General features: G+C 44.0%; 1 protein-coding gene across 2 annotated transcripts in view; it reads left to right on the top strand.

Moving 5' to 3' along the window:
* LOC115400186 (LIM domain kinase 1-like) overlaps positions 1 to 18947 on the top strand; it is a 44341-nt gene continuing 25394 nt past the window's right edge. Inside the window, exons 1-2 of one of the 2 annotated variants that reach the window (XM_030107895.1) lie at positions 1 to 210; positions 3265 to 3364. In XM_030107895.1, coding sequence (XP_029963755.1) covers positions 153 to 210; positions 3265 to 3364 — 158 coding nt within the window. In that variant the 5' untranslated portion in view covers positions 1 to 152. Of the gene's footprint in view, positions 211 to 3264; positions 3365 to 8248; positions 8471 to 18947 lie in introns of those variants that run through there. The other variant, XM_030107897.1, reaches the window with a different exon arrangement.

Here is an 18947-nt window from a genome sequence, read left to right as displayed (position 1 = left end):
AGGCGGCAGCGGGCAGGAGGAAGCTGCGTGGGCCGCGGCAGGGAGCGACCGACCGACGGACCGACCGACGGACCGAGCGACGCACAGCCGCACGACCGCCGCGCTGCCGGTCGGACACCGGTGATCTGTCGGAGCTCGGTGTCGGAGAGTGAATGAGGTTGATGCTGCTCTGCTGCACCTGGAAGGACGAACGCATGGGAGAGGAGGAAGGTAAGAAGGAGGAGGAGGAGGAGGAGGAGGAGGAGGAGGAGGAGGCGCGGGGCTGCAGGGACTCCCGGAGCGGAGCGCATCCTCCGCCGCTCGGAGGACGCTCCTTTCTGGAAGTGGCAGCAAACACCCACACATGCACTCGGGTTTTTTTTTTTTTTTTTTACTTCCTCCTGCTGTGTCTGTCACTGGCTGAGGATGAAGCGTGGAGTGGGTTTTCCTGCGCTGCAGCTGAGGCCGTGTTTCCTCCGGGGTGATGCTCCATCATGTTTGGATGCGCTCCTCGCCTCCAGGCCACGATCTGCAGGAAATCATCTGTGGCAACAAGCAAACATGCATCCTGCTCAGACACGGGTCACTGGCCGCATGGATGCTTCCGGAAACGTACTGTAAGGTTTACAGGACGTGAGATTGATGCCATTTTCAAATAGGAGCCTCATGTAAGGCTTAAACTTCAATAATTAGCGCGTTCCTGGAGGGACAGCTTCCTCTTGTAAGATCTGCCACCTTACACTGTTACAGGAGATTCAAACCATTTGTCAGGAGAGGCCAGAGTTCAATTTAAGACATAAAGTGACAAAATAAATTATATAGATTTAATATTCGAAATGATATTATGGCATGAATTGACCATAATTCCAGAAACTGATTTTCCATGTTCACTTTTCTTGTGAATGGATGAGCAGTTGGTAAAGGTTTCATCCCTCATCTCATCTTGTCCAAATGTACCTGATTGACAATCGAGCCAAAGTTTCTTCTCATGGAAGCACCAGCGTCTTGCTTGGCATGTGTGAACGGGTGAATGTGAATCAGTGTAAAGTGCTTTCAGACTGGTGAAGTGGTGAACGTGTCATATAACTGAAGTCCACTGAACATTATTTGTTCCTCTTCTGAACCATAAAACACGACCATGACTGAAGCAGAGACTTTGTCCTGAGCTGGCAGCTTTAGGAATCAGTTAGTGTGTTAGTGTCACATCACTTCGGTTAACCTCCGTGTGTGTGACCATGGCGTAGTGTGTGTGTGTGTGTGTGTGTGTGTGTGAGACCATGGCGTCGCTGTCAGTCAGCGTCTCTGATCTGAACAATGGAGCCTCTGTGTGAGGTTTCGCTCTGCGCTGCAGTGTTTATCTGTGAGGTGTGTCTGTGTGTCCTCTCTGAAGATAAGAGGGTGTGATTATTACAGACAAATATGTGTGCAGACGAGGTGACAGCTTTGCCTTCTGGCGGGGATGTAAATTAGCTGAGTGACTGAATACTTCATCTTTGAGTTCAGTGTCAGGACCTGGACAGTGTTTGGTTTGATGAACCTACAATGCTCATTTCGAAGTTTAATGATTCCCAGTTTTAGGGAATTATTTTCTAGAAGTTTGTTTACTTCTCAGTCTGTTTACCTTCTTTCAAAGTTCCCTACATATTTGTGATTCCCCAGCTTCCAGAAAGCCTGTTTCCTCAGTGCTGCCGGTTGTAATTTGACTCCTGGCTGCTGCTGCTGCTGTGCCACAATCTGCTTCACAAGGAAATCCAATGAGCAGATACCAAAGAGATTTTCCCTCAAATAAGTTCATTAGACACGCAATTAGTCTCCTCTTCTCAGCTTCATGTCAGTTGCAGAAATGATAAAGAAGCCTTTCAAGTTCTTTACTTTCATTAGTTTAGTCGGCAAGGATGCTGGCAGCAGGAAGAAGCATCTGGAGCTTTTTATTTAGTGGAAAGACAAACAAGACAGTGATGTATAAAATGCATGTAACTGCCATGTACATATATTTGTTTATGTTTTGCATGTTGTCTCTACAGTCAGGAGTTGATCTGTTTTCACACAAATGAAGTGTGTGTCGCCTCTTCCTCGTCCCTCTTCGCAGAGACCGAGCCGCTGCTTCCTCTCTGATGTGTGACAGAGTGATTTCTACAGCTGAATAGCTTTTTCTTTCCCGAAACTCTAATCGTAATGAGCATTTTCCTCATTAGAGAGCAAGAGGATCAATCTGTGACGGCGATCTGCTGATTCTAGTTATTCTACCGGCAAAGCTGAAGATGGAGGAAAGTTACAGTCATGCTGATTTTACAAATGTCGTATCAAAGGTTCTTTCAATTCAGAGGTAAAATCAAAGCTGTCACGTTTCATTTCCCATCAAAAAACAGCTTTTTATTAAAAAGAAGATGCTTCTTATGCAGGTTAATACAGCTCCAAGTTCATCACAAGCATCTTTTAAAACATCTTCAAGAATAGATAAATGAACGTTATATGAGACTGGGTAGGCTAAACTAGTGTAAAACTGTATAATTAAACAGGTTTATGAAGAGAAATGAGGACTTGATGGGATTTAGATCAATAAGACAACAAGTTTTCTGTGAGTTCTAGGATTTACTTCAATATAACATAATTTAAAGGCTTTTAGATGAATGAATCTGAAAAAGAACCACAAAAGATGAAACTGATGTCAAATCTCAGAAAACACGATATACTGTATGAACATAAGGAAAGAGGAAACTGCACTGAACACAAATAATTTTTTGTCAAGAATATTTTATCGTGGCGATAACAAACCTAATAATTAAAGTAAAACACTCAAGAAGTAAATGATTAAACCTTTCTTAAGTAAAAGATTTAATGCTTTTTTTTTTTAAAAAAAAGTTGAGCTCAGTTTGTATTTATTTGTTTTTATATTGTTAGATTCATTCAATAATGTTATACTATGAAACAGTCTTTTCCAAGATGTGATTGATTATAATTAGTTGAAACACTGGGTTTTATTTCTATAGAATTAGGATTCAGTTAAAAGCAATGCAGACTTTAAAATAAACAGAGCAGATCATTGGAGCGTCTCGTACGGAGGGAGAAAGCTGATTAATGCTGCTATTCACTGTGTTTTTTCTGTCATGTTTTGTGCGTTAGCCGGTGAAAACAGGACATCAGAGCCTCTTTGTGTTACAGCGCCGGTGGTATCCGTGGAAAAAGAGCTGAGGCGCAGCCGATCTGCACGCGTCACCCTCTCTGCTGTTGACGGATCTTATTTGTGCGACGCTGATATGTGACGTGTGTCTGGTGTTGTTGCAGCCGGGGGAAGTTTGCCCGTGTGCGCGGGATGCAAACAGAGGATCTACGATGAGCAGTACCTGCAGGCCCTCAACACTGACTGGCACACCGTCTGCTTCAGGTACGGCTCCACACAAACACCTCCTCCCTTTCCACACTGACGAATCTCAAAACCACCGCACCTGTCCCATATATTCTATATAACTCTGTCCAAATGTTTTCCACATGTCCACAATATTATGCAAACTTTAAAAATCTGTCCAAGCACTGACTGCACCCTCATATCCGCGAGCGTTGAACTGTGCACATGTCTTCCTGCTGGCCGACGTCACGGCAGCGTACGGCTCAGCTATGACCAATTCTACCCATGTGGAAATGCTTTTTATAATATTAACCACTCAACCAGCAAAGAATAGTCCAAAAATATCACCAGAAATGAACAACTGGTGATTCAGTGATTCATCTTTCCCCCGATGTCCACTGTCTGTGTCAGCTGACTAACTGCAGGTAAACTGATGATACGTCAGAGATCAAGGATCAATAGACCAGGATCCAGTTTCAGACAGAAGCTTTCTGCACTCTTCCAACAACCTGGTTTTGAGTTCTGTGTCTCAACAACCTCCAAGATTTTCTGCCTGCAGATTTCTCAATCTGTGATTGTAGTGATTGTTTGGCTTGAGAGACTGACGCTTGGTGAAATGACATGTTTTGCGCTAGGATGTGTAAATCTTTGATGGTTGCTGCAGTCAGCGAGCTGAGTGCAGATCTGACACATATTTATTTACTCATAAATTTAACCAATTGTGTTTTGCTCTGTCTCACTTATTCTGCTGTCTTTCTTCAGTCGGAGGTCCAGTGATAAAAAATCTTTGTATTTGTGCTTCTGAATATAATATGAAAGAAAAGAAGAGCAGATAATCTGTGTGTCATTGCACAGGCGCAGTGAAGCTGGATGCAGCCTCTGGTGCACAGAGAAAAACAACATTAAAATGCAGCGGATTCAAAATAACGTGTTCAAAAAGAAAAAATATATCTATCACTCTGGTGGATTGTGGTTCAACTATTCTTAGGTGTTGTTTTCACATTTTCTTTCACTGTATTGCGCAGCATGTCAGTGTTTTTGTGGAGTCCAGGTTCGTGCTCTCAGTCAGGTTGTTTATCACTGCAACATTAGCGTGCCTTGACCTGGAGCGTACTACATTTATTTATTTGGTTGATGATTGTTTGCATGTCAGGATTGATTTTCAGCTGAGCTACAATGTCTGGGACAGCAGTCTTTAGTGAGTTGCGGATAAGACGGTGCTCTATAGGAACCAGTCAGACGGTTTATCCTCCATGAACTCGTGTTTTTGTTTTTGATTTCCAGGTCAGGGTGTGGCTCTCAGCTCTTGTTCTCTCTGATCACCACATTAACATGTCTGTGATCTGCAGGCCTGCAGACCCAGATCTGCTCTGCTGGGCTGACAGTTGCCTCCATTTGAGGTGTTGTTGTCATTATTCACCACTAGATGTTACAGAAGAGCCGCTTTTCACTGAAAGCAGCACGTGTTGTTGTTCCTGTCAACTTGTTTGCATTTTATAAGGAAACGGTGCAGTAAAAACCTGTTTTATTACAACTGGCTGCTCTTCTTTGTGCTAATATACGTGCAGCTGCTTCGTCCGGTCCGTCCTGCTTTCACTGTGTTCATCTGAGCCGCTCTGCCAGTGGAAAACTCACCGATCAGTGTGTCATTAATGATTTCCCCCCGCCGGATGTCTGAATGGGAAATCCGAGAAGGCTATCTGGGTGCACAATGTGTGTGTGTAGATAGGGAGGTAAGTCAGACTCCCGGTGTGAAGGCTTCCAGCAGGTTTTTGTGTATTTCACAGCTTTTTTTTTTTTTTTTTTGCATATTTTGGCCTCTGCGTTTCTCCCTCACTGTATCAGATCCACGGTGTGTGTGCATCGTGTGCCAGCGGCATCATCCTCCTCTGAGGTGTCAGTTATCAGCTCGCAGCTCTCCGTCCGTCCGTCTGTCTACGACACATATGAGAGCAGGACTGGATCCCTGAGAGCAGCTCACAGTGGAGCAGTCCGCCTGAAAGTGTTACATTCTTCCAGAAATGATCATGTTTTCCCCTCAACGTTCACTGTGAACAGAAATTAGGAGCCGTTTGCTTGAAGGGATTTAAGAGCGTTCGTCTGGTCGGACAAGACGTCCGTGGAAAATCGTGTGGTGGAACAGGAAAGAGTCTGGTGCATGACTCCAGTGAAAAGGACGAGGAGACAAGAGAAAGAGGAGGAAGGGTGGAAAAAAGAAATCTTTTTCTTTTTTTTCTCGTTTTCTTGAGACTGTTTAGAGTCGTCCCCTGGGTGCAGAGAAAAAAAATCTGGCTCTTCAGAAAAATAGCAGGAACAAGCTCAAGGCTTCATGGGAAAATGCATCCGAGCTGTTTTCACATTCGCGTTTTTTTTTTTTTCTGCCTTCTGTTTGTCCCAAAGTGAAAGTGCAGAAAGAACAGACAAAAAGAAAGGGAATAGGAAGTAGTTAGAAATTAGTGTGAGAACAGCGTCGTCCTCTGAATCCACCAGGTTTGCTTTTCCACTGCAGTTTCTCTCAAAACAGCGACCATGAAGTGTAACCTATCAGACATGCACAGGATCATGGCTTCATGATCAGAACCAGTGAGTTGGTGGACTTTATTCATCACATGTGCAGAAGCTCTGCAGACTGAAGCCTCTCAGAGTGTCTCCCACAGGAGCTCCTGGAGGAATTTTATTGCCTTCAGTGTGGATTATGGGAGATTAAGTAAAAGCAGCTCTTGACATTAGAGGGAGCTCAGTGAGACGATGTGAAGCGTCCTCCTCAATGGACTCTGTAGTGACTACCGTCCTCTCACCGCCTCTTCTGGATGAGGTGCAGGAGGGATTTCTAGTCTCATGACTGTTTTTTGTTTCATGGTTTGTGCTCAGTTAAATGCTATCGTAGTTATTTGTAGTGATGCTTAATTAACCGTTCTGCTTTCAATATTTGCTGTTAGAAATGTGAAGTTGACTGCATTAGAAGTCAGTAGTTTTTCAGTGGTGGCGCCGTGCTGCAGTGTCTCTGCAGTGATGCAGCCCCGTCGTGATCCCAGTGGAACGGTTTCTGCCTGACGCTCTCTGTCCCAGCAGCAGCAGCAGCAGCAGCAGCAGCAGCAGCAGCCCCTCAGGACCACCAGGGCTTCTGCTTATTTAGCACTTTAAATAAATACCTCTTCTTTTTCTTTTTTTTTTTTCCCACTGCGAGTCGACTCCTGCTTGTGAAATGGAAAAACTCAAACGGCTCTCTCTCATTTTGGTGCTCATGCTGTTCATATTTTGCAGAAATATGCAGATGGGTTTTACCTGAAGGCATGCACACACACACACACACACACACACACACACACACACACACACACACACACACACACACACACACACACACACACACACACACACACACACACACACACACACACACACACAGATGCGCCGTGCAGGTCCGGCGCTGTGCTGCAGGACACATCTGCAGCTTGAATCACATCTGCAGGACACAACATTACCTCCACCGACGTGCTGCTGAGAGAAGTGACACAGCAGACTATTTACTGGTGGAATCTGGTCCGTGATGCTGCAAAGTTTGACGACGCGAAGATGAGGAGCTGCAGTGACTCAGCCGTTTCCCACCTGCAGCTCAACTCTGCCCGGCAACAGAAGCTGCAGGATGGAGGCAGCCCACCATGATCTATCAATCTGAATGTTCACAGAGGAGAATTATAGAAAATAACAGTTATGGATGTAATCTGCTTGGTGATGATACTGTACAGCAGTCCTGTAGCGCATGCATGTTGTTCTTGGGTTTCCTCCCTCGGTCTAAAGACATCTGTAATGTGAATGGTTTCGGGATTCACTTCCTCACACAACCTACATTTTGTACTATCCGGTTACTCAGAAGTGCTCATATTGCTGTGAGTGTTCACTGTGCTGCCTGATAGTAATCTTTGCTTCTGTTCCATCAAATATGGGCGAGTCCTTCAGTTATTATAGCAGAGGCTTTTAAGATTCAGGGGAAGTAACTACTCTCTAGTATCTATCATTTTTGCAGTTAAAGAAAGGTAAAAAAGTGAAGTGTTCTTAATGTGCTGACATTTAATTGAACACCCTCTTTACCATGTTGTACAGATGTGTACTGTCAATGCTGGAAGGGACATAAAACTGGGAATGATCTAAAATCATCAACTGATGTGAACTTCTACCGGTTTTTTTGTCCATGAAATGTTCTCAGAACTTATGATCTCTGCTCCTGCTGTTAGAGGATTTGTGAAGATCTCACTGAAACACAGAGGCACCCGGTGGACAAACTAGGAATAGCACATTGAACAACTGCAGTTCCTATTTGTAGTTATTCTTCTGTTCAGTGTCATCTGGTTGGATTAGATTGAATCTTCTGGTTTGTCCGTTTGAGCCCATTGGCTCCATCTTGGTAATAATCTGTTTAGATATATGAACGCATATAAATATGTTGTGTTTTTCTTTTAAACTGTGACTGAACTCAGCTGTTTGACTGCGTTCATCATGTGTTTGAGGATCTTTAATATTTTTGCACCGAGGACGTCTGGATGATGAAGTCTGACTCAGCTGATCCTATCGATATGGGAGTGAGGTAGCTCTTTACCAGCAGTGATGAAGAGGAGCTGTCATCTCACTCCTCCTCGTCTCGGCTTTGAGAAAACAAAACATTTCACGCTCCTGATATCAGTTCTGAGGAAATCTTCAACGGATCATTTGTAGCTACGAAATCTTAACTTGGGCTGCCGGGAGAGCTTGCAGGAAGTGGGCTGTTCACTTTGCTGGGAGCGCGGCCTTCATGAGAGAAAAGGCTGGCAGGAGGAGGGCAGGGCCGCCGGGGGCGAAGCCCGTGATGTCACAGGGTCACGCCGGCTCCCAGGGGACCAGCGGCGAGGACGGGAAATAGCTGATACAGAAGTGTGACCTCTGTGTGTGCAGCTGCGCTCAGAGAGGAAGCAGAGCGAGGCAGAGACAGAACACACACACACACACACACAGAGTGTGTGACGCCGATGCCCGTGACAGCAAGACCCACTTCAGCATCAGAGCTGCTGACACTCATCTGTCTCTGGACTGTCAAAACAAGAGCGTCGGTCTCCCGGGTGGCATGTCAGCGCAGAGGCAGCGCAGCGGGAAGCGGCCGCAGACCAGAGCGTAAGTCTACCGACCGATTTATCCGCACTGAGTTTGGAATTTGAAGGTGACGCTGCTTCACAGAGTGAGAAAAGTCCAAATACTGGGAGGAACTCCGAGGCAGCAGCAGTCGGAGTTTGTCCAAATGGAATTTACGCTCATGTTTGTAAACTACTATGGTGCATTGAGGTCCACTCAGCATTATTAAATTCCTCATTAAGAACATAGTATGTAACATATAAGTAACATAGTTTTGAAATACTCTTTGTTGTGGTGATGGCAATTCTAATGACCGTCTTTGAACGCAACGGCCATTTCTCTACAAGCTAGACACAAACCGTATCTATATTCATGTTTTATTTTTCAAAAACTTGACATTTGCTTTTTTCTTTTTTTGAACCATCATTATTTGTCAGCTTACAATCTTTGCCCAGGCTGGTAAAGATGCATCCAGAAGATCAAACTTCATAACCCCCCAAAAAAGTGTTCTTTGCAAATAAAAGCAAATCATACTTTTATTTTCAGTTCTGATGGACCTCACGTCTCAACAACAAAAAAGCTGCATGTGTCCTGTTTTAGTCTGCTTTCATTTTTGCTGACGTCTTTGTAGTTCCTCATGACACCATCTAGTGGTGAAAACTGGTATCACAACAGAAAAGCTGATTTATTGTTAGCTTCATGGTGTTGAAAGATTCACAAATTCATAAGTATGATTGTAACAACACACAAATATGTAATTTTTTAATATAGGTCAGTGTTTGTCCAGTGTGCGCTTCATTCTGCCAGATAGTATTTATTTTCAGTGCTTAAAGGAATACTCCGAAGATTTTGGACCCATCCCTATCCCTATCATTTACAGAGTTAGATAAGCTCATAAATACCTTTGTTGTGTCCGTTTGTCCAGCCGCAGGCTCCCAGCTGTTAGCATCGTAGTTAGCTTAGCTCAACTACGGCAGGTGAAGAGGAGGCAGAGCCAGACTGAGAAAGTGGACAAAATACTCCTTCCAGTGGTCCAGGGGACGGCGTATTAGCACGTGAAGTAAATCCGAATGGTTATAAAGCATTTTAAAAGACATGTTATCTTTTCAATCCGTTAAAATAACGTTTTGATCCACACAAACCTGCGCATGCGCAGTGCTTCGCGGAAGGATATACCGGAGCACAGCAGTAGAAGCATAGACTCAGCCGCTGTGCGCCTGGTATATCCTTCCGCAGCGCACCATGCTTGTGCAGGTCTGTGTGTATCAAAACACTATTTTAAGGGATTGAAAAGAAAACACGTCTTTTAAAATGTTTTATAACCATTCGGATTTACTTTGCGTGCTAATAGGCCGTCCCCTGGACCGCTGGAAGAAGGATTTTGTCCACTTTCTCAGTCTGGCTCTGTCTCCTCATCAACTGCCGCAGTTGAGCTAAGCTAACTACGATGCTAACAGCTGTTAGCCAGGCACTGAACGAACGGACACAAAAAAGGTATTTATGAGCTTATCTCACTTTGTAAATGATAGGGATAGGGCGTGGGTCCAAAATCTTCGGAGTATTCTTTTAAGGCTCTTGACTCTGTGTGTGTGTGTGTGTGTGTGCGAGAACTCTGTAGTATTTTTACAGTATGGAGCGTAGAATCCAACTGAAGTCGAGTCATTTCCGTTTAGTTGTTTTTCACTTCCTAAAACTGGCTGCACAGGTCGGTCCGCTGTGTGCATCACACTTCTGTATATCTTGAGTTTAAAAACCTCCAATTTCTTTCAACTTCCTGCTTTTTGAAACCACAACAGGAAATCAAACCGTGGTGACCTGCATGTGATGGACATCATCTGAGCCGTCTTTAGACTTAAATGGTCGTATTTCGTCACTTTTACAGATGGACGGGAAGTGGCTTCTGTGTCACAAATAAAGTACAGTCATTGTGTGTATATTTATCATTTATTAGCAGTTTGGTTGGATAGGTGGACATTTAGTATTATGTGACATCCATCATTTCTTTAAACCATTTTATTGTCCCAGGGTGTTGGAACCCAGCTGATTCTAATTTCCAAGGTTTGATTTGTGTGAAATGTGTGATCTGGTTTTAAAATATCCTCCAACAGCACCCTGGGGTGAAAATCTGCGATATTCGAATATCTTGTGGATGTCGTATGAAAAGTTAAAGCTTGAAGCTTTCAGGTGTTCACATGTTTCAACCTGATAAGGCAACTTAATTTAACTTTTCAGTATTCTTAAGTAATATCATGACAGCAGCACATTCCTGTGATACCATGTCACCTCCAGTCCATCTTTTCATTATCCAATTTGAGTGACGGCTGCCGTTGTAAATCGGATTAATATTCTTCTAAAGAGCTCTGCGATGCTGCGGGTGACTGTCGTGTCGCAGAGTTCATACCTGCTGATAATGTTTGCCGAGGGGTGGAAAGAGTCATCCCATGTGTCTGTGAATTTTGATTAATCCTTTCTTCCCTGACTCTAACCTTTTGGCTCATCCGGCTTCACCTGAATCACACTTTGAAATTTAATTTGTTGCCGTTCGGAACCAATAGAGACCAAACTTAAAACCCTGAATGGGACTTTTCTCTTCTTTTTTTCTTCAATAGAAGATTAAAGCCATAATTTCTTCCAGGTTTATCGAGTGCTGTCATTGTTCTACAATAGACTGTCTATATAGATTTATCTGAAACAGATCTAAGTTCAGAAACTGTTATGACTGCAGTTATAAAACAATCTGAACTACTGTGACGCACATTAACAGAGACATGGTCCTGGTGATTAAGGTCTTCAATCCTCAGATCATGAAGAGATCTTGAACAGAGTATGTTAAGTTTGTGTGCAACCATGCAATGTTGACTCAAGTTACTAACAATGATGATAATGGCTATGAGAACTTCAAGATGTAATCAGTACAGATTTGGCTGTCAGTAGATACAACAAAATCCAACAAAGCTAAGATTAGAACCCATTAATTCCTAAGTATTCAAGTTTGAATAGGTGGGTTTTCAGGGTTTGAGGGTGTTCAGTGTTCCAGAAGTGGGGTAGATCCAGTCGAAGTATCCTGTGGTCTGAGAAGCCGGAGGTTAATGGATTAATCAGACTTTAAAGTACTGGACCTCAGTACGTGAAGCAAAACTTGTCAATATCAAAAATAATGTTTCCACAAGTGGATGTCGCTGAGATTCCAGCACTCTTGTTGAAACTGTGCTTCTATTATGTATAAAAGTTTTCGGTGTTTCCAGTTTTTGGTCACTGTACGTGTAAACACTGAGGTCTGATAGTGAATGAGAGCTGCTGATCAACACTCATCCTGAACCTGTTTATCGTTTCCTGGCAGTGGAAGCAGTGAGAAGGCCCCGGACTGACTGTGCTGACAGTCTGTCAGTCAGGCCTGCTTAGCGGCCACAAAGGAAACTGCTGCCGTGCGCTCCATTCACTCCCAGAATGCCAGGACTCCTGTTTACCCGCTGAATAGACCTTTGGGCCCCGGATAAAGAGATTGTCTCCCACAGTCTGAAACATTTGTTTGGTGGAGTCGAGGCTGTGGGGGACTCCATTATCTGCACTGTTTAAAATGCATGGCCTGCTCCGCTCCGCCGTGTCGAGCTTCTTTAGGAGGAGCCGACGTCTCTGTGAACGCCGCTGAGTTTCAGTCTGCCAAGGCCGGGGCCTGATTGGCTGCGGGACTTCCTGGTAGACCTTGAAGAGGGGGGTTTGCTAGATGGTAGGGGGGGTGAGGTAATGTTTTTATTCAGCGTGAGAGGATGACATCATGGCCGTGGCATTCTGTGTTGCCATGGCGAAAGACGAGCGGGGGATCCCTGGGAATGAGACCGATGAGTCTGAATGAAACCCACTCAGCTCAGATTATCCTCTTCAGTCCATTAGTTATAGCGAATGTTATAATAGACGGCTGAGTTTGTCTGTCGGGCATCCTCTGCCGGCTTTCAGATTCAAATCAGGCGTGAAAACTGTGTCTCCAGACCGGGGATCCAGCTCTGTTTGTTCCTGCTCTGAGGGTGAATTCTCCCCCAAGATCTTGTGTGGGGGCGTGTCTTGTGTTTCTCTGTGTGTGTGTGGGGGGCTGAAAACTGGGAACACGCTACACTGCACCATTGTGGAGCCCACAAAAGATGAACCCTGCTCTGGATAAAAGGCGTCACAGCGTTAAAATACGACTATAATGATGACGGTGATGATCAGCGCTTGTGTTTCTTGCAGTGATTGATCAGAGAGGATTTTCCTGTGTGTCACAGGCTCAGCAGTTTTACACCCTTGTGTTTTGTTCGTGGTGAAGGACTGTTGATATAGAAAGTGAAATGCTCAGAGAAAACTCATGCGCTCACAGGCAGTTCCACACATGAAGCCCTAAAAGCCAGCTTTATTCCGTTCATAAACTACTGACTCCTCTTATGATATTTTCTCCCATCCCCATTAATGCAGAGTGCTTAAAGTGCTATAAGGCATTAATTGAAATACCAAATTATCAAAATATATTTTAACTCTATTTTAACTTTTTTTATTTTTATTTTTTTTATTTATTTTAACTTTAACTATTTAAATCAGTGTTAAACACCCTTGTCTGCCATTTGCATGTGATTTAATGATGTTATTGAAACAGATATAACTTACATCTGCTGAATGAGTGATCTATGATTTTAAAGAATTACCTCGAATAGTTTTATATATAGTATAGTTTTGACTCAAAATATTCAAACTCGCCCCGTCATATCTGTTGAAAGCCACAATACGCTTCTAATCACTTTGGCAGCTTCACGCAGATGAAACAATTTTTGTTTTTGCTGCCAGACTCCTCACTTAGCATCCGCTGTCTGATTATTCCTGATTTTACCGGAAAGAGTGAACAGATGTGAGGATATTGGCTTATTGAACGGAGAGTGTTTCTGCTGTCATGGCAGCCGAACGGAAGACGGATGTCCTTCCGTGATGGATGGTTTAATATTTAATGAAGTGCTTGTGTGAGTGTGTGGTCTCCTATATCATATTTTGAGTCCTGAAAAAACTTTTTAGTGTTCAGAATGAACCAAATGATGTATTTGAGGATTAAAAGAATGGTTTAGAGCTGAAGTTATTAATTGGATCCACATTTAGGATCAGGACACTCGGTTATTATGATTAAGGTTAGGAAACGGGACTATAGAGCAAGTTTTCAATCATAACAGTTTGGTCTCTTATTTAAAAAAAATAATGTTAATGTTTTTAATTGCAAGAAAAAAGCATGTGCTGGAAATGAAAGAAATTATATTTCAGTATTTGAATGGTCCACTCCAGCTGAATTTGGGAGGAGAACGGACATCAATGTGACCAACCTGCTAGAGAATGCATTACGCCATTAGAGTTTGTCCTGTGTTTGAGGGTTGCAGCCTCACATAAATCTTTCAGCTTTTTATCTGTCACTTGCTAACGATCGCTCGCCACACCTCAGCCAGCGTACGCACGCTCCGTTTCCTTTTGACTGCGCCTGCTTCCTGCTGCCGCCTCGGCCTCCGTGTCGTTTAATGACCTGCGGCCACACGTGCACGGACACTCCCACATCTGCAGGCGCCACAAACTTATCCTGAGGATGGATGGCTGGAGAGGTTTGAGGTGCGATTAGATGCTATTTTTTTTTGTTCTTTCTCTGTACTGAAAAAGTCCAAGTAAGGTGAGAGAATAATGAAATAACAGGCAGGTTTGCGTGAGTGAGCTTCATAGAATGAGTTGTATTGTTGGCGTTAGAGCTACAGCTCATGAAGAAGATGAGTTTCACTGGTGTGAATGTTATTTTTCCGTTTTCCCATGCCCACATGTAACCGCACAGCCAAATGACCAGCGTGTGTGAAAATGCAATACAGTAAGGGAGGTTTTTTATTTACTGTAGCAGCATTCTGTTGTCACACTGTGACATCTAGTGGCCCCAGATGGTACTGAATGTATTCCTATATTTTGATATAGAAATCACATTGCCAACCAAACAATTAAAAAAAGATATTTAAACATGGTAATCTCTCAGATCTAGAAGCTGCAGTAGAAAACCAGTCTTGATGCAATTTTATTGAAGCTGCTGTGGAGCAGATGTGAAGGCAGGACAGCAGAGCATCTCATATCCGCTTCACAACGCAGAGCTGATATAATGAGAACATTTAGCATCCTTAAATAATTAATCAACTATCTGTATGTCTCCTGTCTGTGTGTGTACGTGTGTGTGTGTGTGTGTGTGTGTGTGTGTGTGTGTGTGTGTGTGTGTGTGTGTGTGTGAGTTAATTCTGTGTGTAACTCATTTTGAGATTATGTACTGCTGCAGGCCCACAGCTTAAAATTATTTATTTATGAAGTCATGATTTTTTGGACATTTCTGATCCAGCCCTCTTTACAACAAATGAAAACCATCAGTTTGTCGGAGCAGCAGATTGGTACAAACAGGATCCTTCATTATTAATCTGGCCGAGGTTTGACCTTGAGCGTGGGCTATCCAGTTTTGAAGCCCGGTTGTGGCAAGAGGAACCAAATATTTGTGAGAAAAAATGAATGTATTGCCGAAATAGGTCCAGTTTATCACCATGTTCTCCCGGTTCATCCATAATAGTAAAAACAAATGTTTTTTGGTAACTTTAAAGTGTCAGAGTGTTTGTGTTCATCCTGTGTTGGACCGATGATGTCTCACAATACATCAGGTGAGAACAGTTTTTACCTCTGCTACACTGTAGTAACCAGTAATATAACACCTGTCATTAGGGTGATTTTATGATATTATGATTTTTTATTGGACAGACAAAACTGGGAACGTAAACCAGTCAATATATTTGCAGCTTCAGATGTCAGATCTGTCAGAGTGTTGAGTCTCATTCATTCATTCACATTCCCTCACTCATCATGTTCAGTAATGACCCAGGTCATTCAAAAACACATGAATCACAGCGTCTCTGTGGGAATGATGCATGTGAACGTCGGCTTTCTGAGGAATGACTGAGAAAGCGGTGTTCCTCAGAGGAGAACAGTAGAACTTATAAAAAGGAACATTTGAGCCTGATCATGAAGGCCTGTGTTACTGAATGTCTTTGTTTTGCAGTGAAGTGTCTGTAAATTGAATACTAGCGTAAGTCAGCAGCACATGAGCAGTTTTTCTAAATCATTAAAAAAAAATATGTACCGTAAATCAAGTGGGAACAAGAGTTTTCAGTGAAAAATCTCAACTTATAGTGGACTAACTATTATTATTCTCACACTTAGTAAGTAACACAAATCAACACTGAGAACTCTGTACTCTGCAGGTTTGAGGTATGCTCCTGAACACAAGCTTTCACCTGTGAAGAGGAAATGCAGCAAAGTCATAATATCTGGTTTAGATTTTGTAGATTAGAATCTTACTTCTTGTGACAGAAAGAATGGAAGCAGCTCCAGTCGGCGGTGCAAAATGAATAGGAAGTGAATCGGAGACAGAGCTTGTTCGTTCTGCCTCTCATGTTTCCCTGCCCGGCGTGTTTTAGATATTTTGGATGTCAAACACTCCTAATTCCAATAAATGGGTCCTGTCAAGGTGTATGCAGGTCTTGATGTTAAACCCTTGTTTTTATTCAGGAGTGTTAGAGCATCTAAAACACGAAGGCTAGAGGTTCTTTGTGTGTGTGTGTGTGTGTGTGTGTGTGTGTGTGTGTGTGTGTGTGCATATTGCTGATTTGCTTCTATTTCTTCAGAATTCACCATTTAATCACTTTTCATTTCAATAACCATAAAGGTATGAAGTATTTTTGACAGTATTGTGACTTAATGTCCAGTTGTTGCTCACCTGGATTCTGCTGTGCTCATTTCTGACTCTTATTGAAGCACAGCGGCTCAGCACGTGTGCAGAAACTAACCTTTTGTCAGCGGGAGATGTTCCTCTATATGTCCTTTGCTGTAGACATGTTTGGTAAATCCACTCGGTGTTGACTGTGTCTGGGAGTTTTGTGTTCTGCAGTTAGATCCTCCTGCGGATGTGGATCGGCCTCTTTCACAGGGTCAGATGCTTGATGGCCTGCTCCTCCTGCGGGTTCTCTGAAATGTCTTTCAGCAGCACGTTGAACTCCCAGGTTGCTCCCGGCGTCAGACCAGCAGCTTTTTGCACCAGTTTTAATATCCTTGGAGACCTGCAGGAGGAAACCCCCCTGATTTAAGTGCAGTCCATTTACTGTTTAACCTCCTTTTGCAAGCAGTCGTCGTCTCCTAGCCTGAGCTCTGCTGTGGGGTTTGTCTGACTAGTCCGAGCTTTTTCTGTATTTTAATTTCTTCCTCACAGTTTTTATTTCTCCACTGTCCCACCGAGAGCAAATTTCTCGCTCACTTTCAGAATCAGTCCAGACGTAAACAAATACGAAACGAGGGTTCATCTCTGTACTGACGTTGATAAATAGTGTTAACATAGGGCGTTGTGTTCAAGTCACGGTTCTCTGCAGGTGGCAGAGTGACTGTGGTGAACGAGGCGGCGGAGTTCAGCACCTCCCCAGCTGGCGGTAAACAAACTCACTTCCCCATCTGCATGAAAGGGGGCTGTTTTCACTTCTCCATATGTTCTCTCATTTAATCACCGACAGAATGCTGCATTTGGCTAAAATGAGCCGACGCTTCCTGACTGAGGAAAACAGAAGCGGTACGATAAAGTGTCCAGCCTGTCAATCACTCGTCCCGCTGAAACGTGGCCAGAGGTGGCGCATGTAGCCAGAAACGCAACTTAAATCATACTGGGCTGACAGATTACATTCATTTATACAACCTAATTTCACTTTATGCAAATGTGAACATTTAAAGAAAATCAGTCTTTGACATAATCGCATTTTTTCTGTCTATGAAGAGAATGAAATGCGTCAAAATTGACATTTTTTACAATTATTCAGGGTAGAGTAAGCTGAAAAAGAGCTGCAACCCCATGACGAAAGGTTAAAATGTATCGTTGACCTCATGGTGAGTCGGGACAGAGCTGCACACTCTGACCTGAAGCCAGCAGATTTTCTCTGAGAGTGGCGGCCGTGACGGATTGGAGCCACTGAGTCAGTGAAGGCGACGACCCTCAGCAGGACTCGGATCAATGTGGGCTCAGATGTTTGAAGGTGAGAGGCCGGAGGTAAAGGCCTGGAAGAGGAATTTCATCCTCCTCCCTGAGACCCTTTCAGCTAATTCCATCAGGGATGCGAGCGGGAGGGGAGGCGCTGTCCTCCCGCCGCCTCAGCTCCTCTCTGATTGGCTGCTTGCTGCCCTCTGGGATCCTGCTGGGTATTTGAAATCTGCTCTGCTTCCTCTCACTCATCCAAGAGAGTGATTTATGTGTGCAGCCTGCACCGGCATTTCTTTGTTCTTGACCTTTTTCACTTGTCAATAATCATTTTGACTCATCTCTGCCTCTCGTTTGCTCTCCAAAACATTTTATTCCTGCAGATTTTGAATTTTTTTTTTAACAGTTTGCTGGTAGTATTTAGGATTCCACCCAGTGAGATGTTTGAGGCTCACAGTAAAGCTGGTAAAGACTCTCTGACTTCTCCACACAGATAATCCTCTTACCCGTCCGTGCCGAGGCACGCGCGAACGCAGCCTCCGAAAAACAACACAAAACGAGGCTGCAGAGGAACATTGACACGTTAACTGCTACCCTGGAATAGGCACCGGCTGTTATTCTTTTGTGTTGTTTTTTTTCTTTGGTTTTGTGGTGATACTTTGGTGTCTACTTCACAGGGGAGATAATACTCGTGTCCCGAAGGCAGGAGTCCTCCATCAGGGAGCCGCTCCTGTATTCACCCATATCTTTAAGAGAGCGCAGCCACTCCCCGCCCTGCTCACAGACACATTTCTGTGAGCAGAGCTGAACCTGGAGGCTTTAATCTCCCTCCCGCCTCTCTGTGGGCATCTCGTCTGTGATTGCGTGCGTGCGTGCGCGCTGGAGCGCATCCCACCCAGGTACGACCGCCTCTCAGCGGGGGGTCTGCAGTATGACTGCAGACGCAGCAGCAGTTATCGAGCGGCAGAGAGCCAAGACAGCCGAGCCGCTCCTGGCCTGACGCTGCGGACGTCTCCTGAAAGCTTTGACCCACTTCCAGATCTCCCCCCCCTCTCACACACACACACACACACACACACACACACACACAGACTCACCCCAACAGGCTGCATAGCGAAGCAGCTCTGCCACAATCTGCTGCGCTGCACTGAAGCTCTGCACGCAGACGCTGGGGAGACAGAGTGCGTCTGTCTGTCTAATAAATAAATTGCGTGTGTGCATCCCCAAGGTTGTGCGTGCGTCTGCGCGTGTGCGTGTGTATGATTTTACAAAAGTGCAGGACCTTGGGCAAAGTCACAGAGAGCTGCTGCTTCTGTTGAATGTTGAATGAGCCTTCCTTCCTCGAGGTAGTGCTGTAGCCACCAGCTCCACAGTTTAACAGCAAAGAGCAAAGAACTGAATTTATCATTTTGTTACATTCAACAAAAAATAAAGGAAGTCGTCCAAGAGTCTCATTTACAGATTTCTTCTCAAACCTGCAGATAATGCTCT

Source organism: Salarias fasciatus, chromosome 14 (assembly GCF_902148845.1).
Source record: "Salarias fasciatus chromosome 14, fSalaFa1.1, whole genome shotgun sequence".
NCBI classification, from domain to species: domain Eukaryota; kingdom Metazoa; phylum Chordata; class Actinopteri; order Blenniiformes; family Blenniidae; genus Salarias; species Salarias fasciatus.
This window is presented reverse-complemented; position numbering and strand designations above follow the sequence as displayed.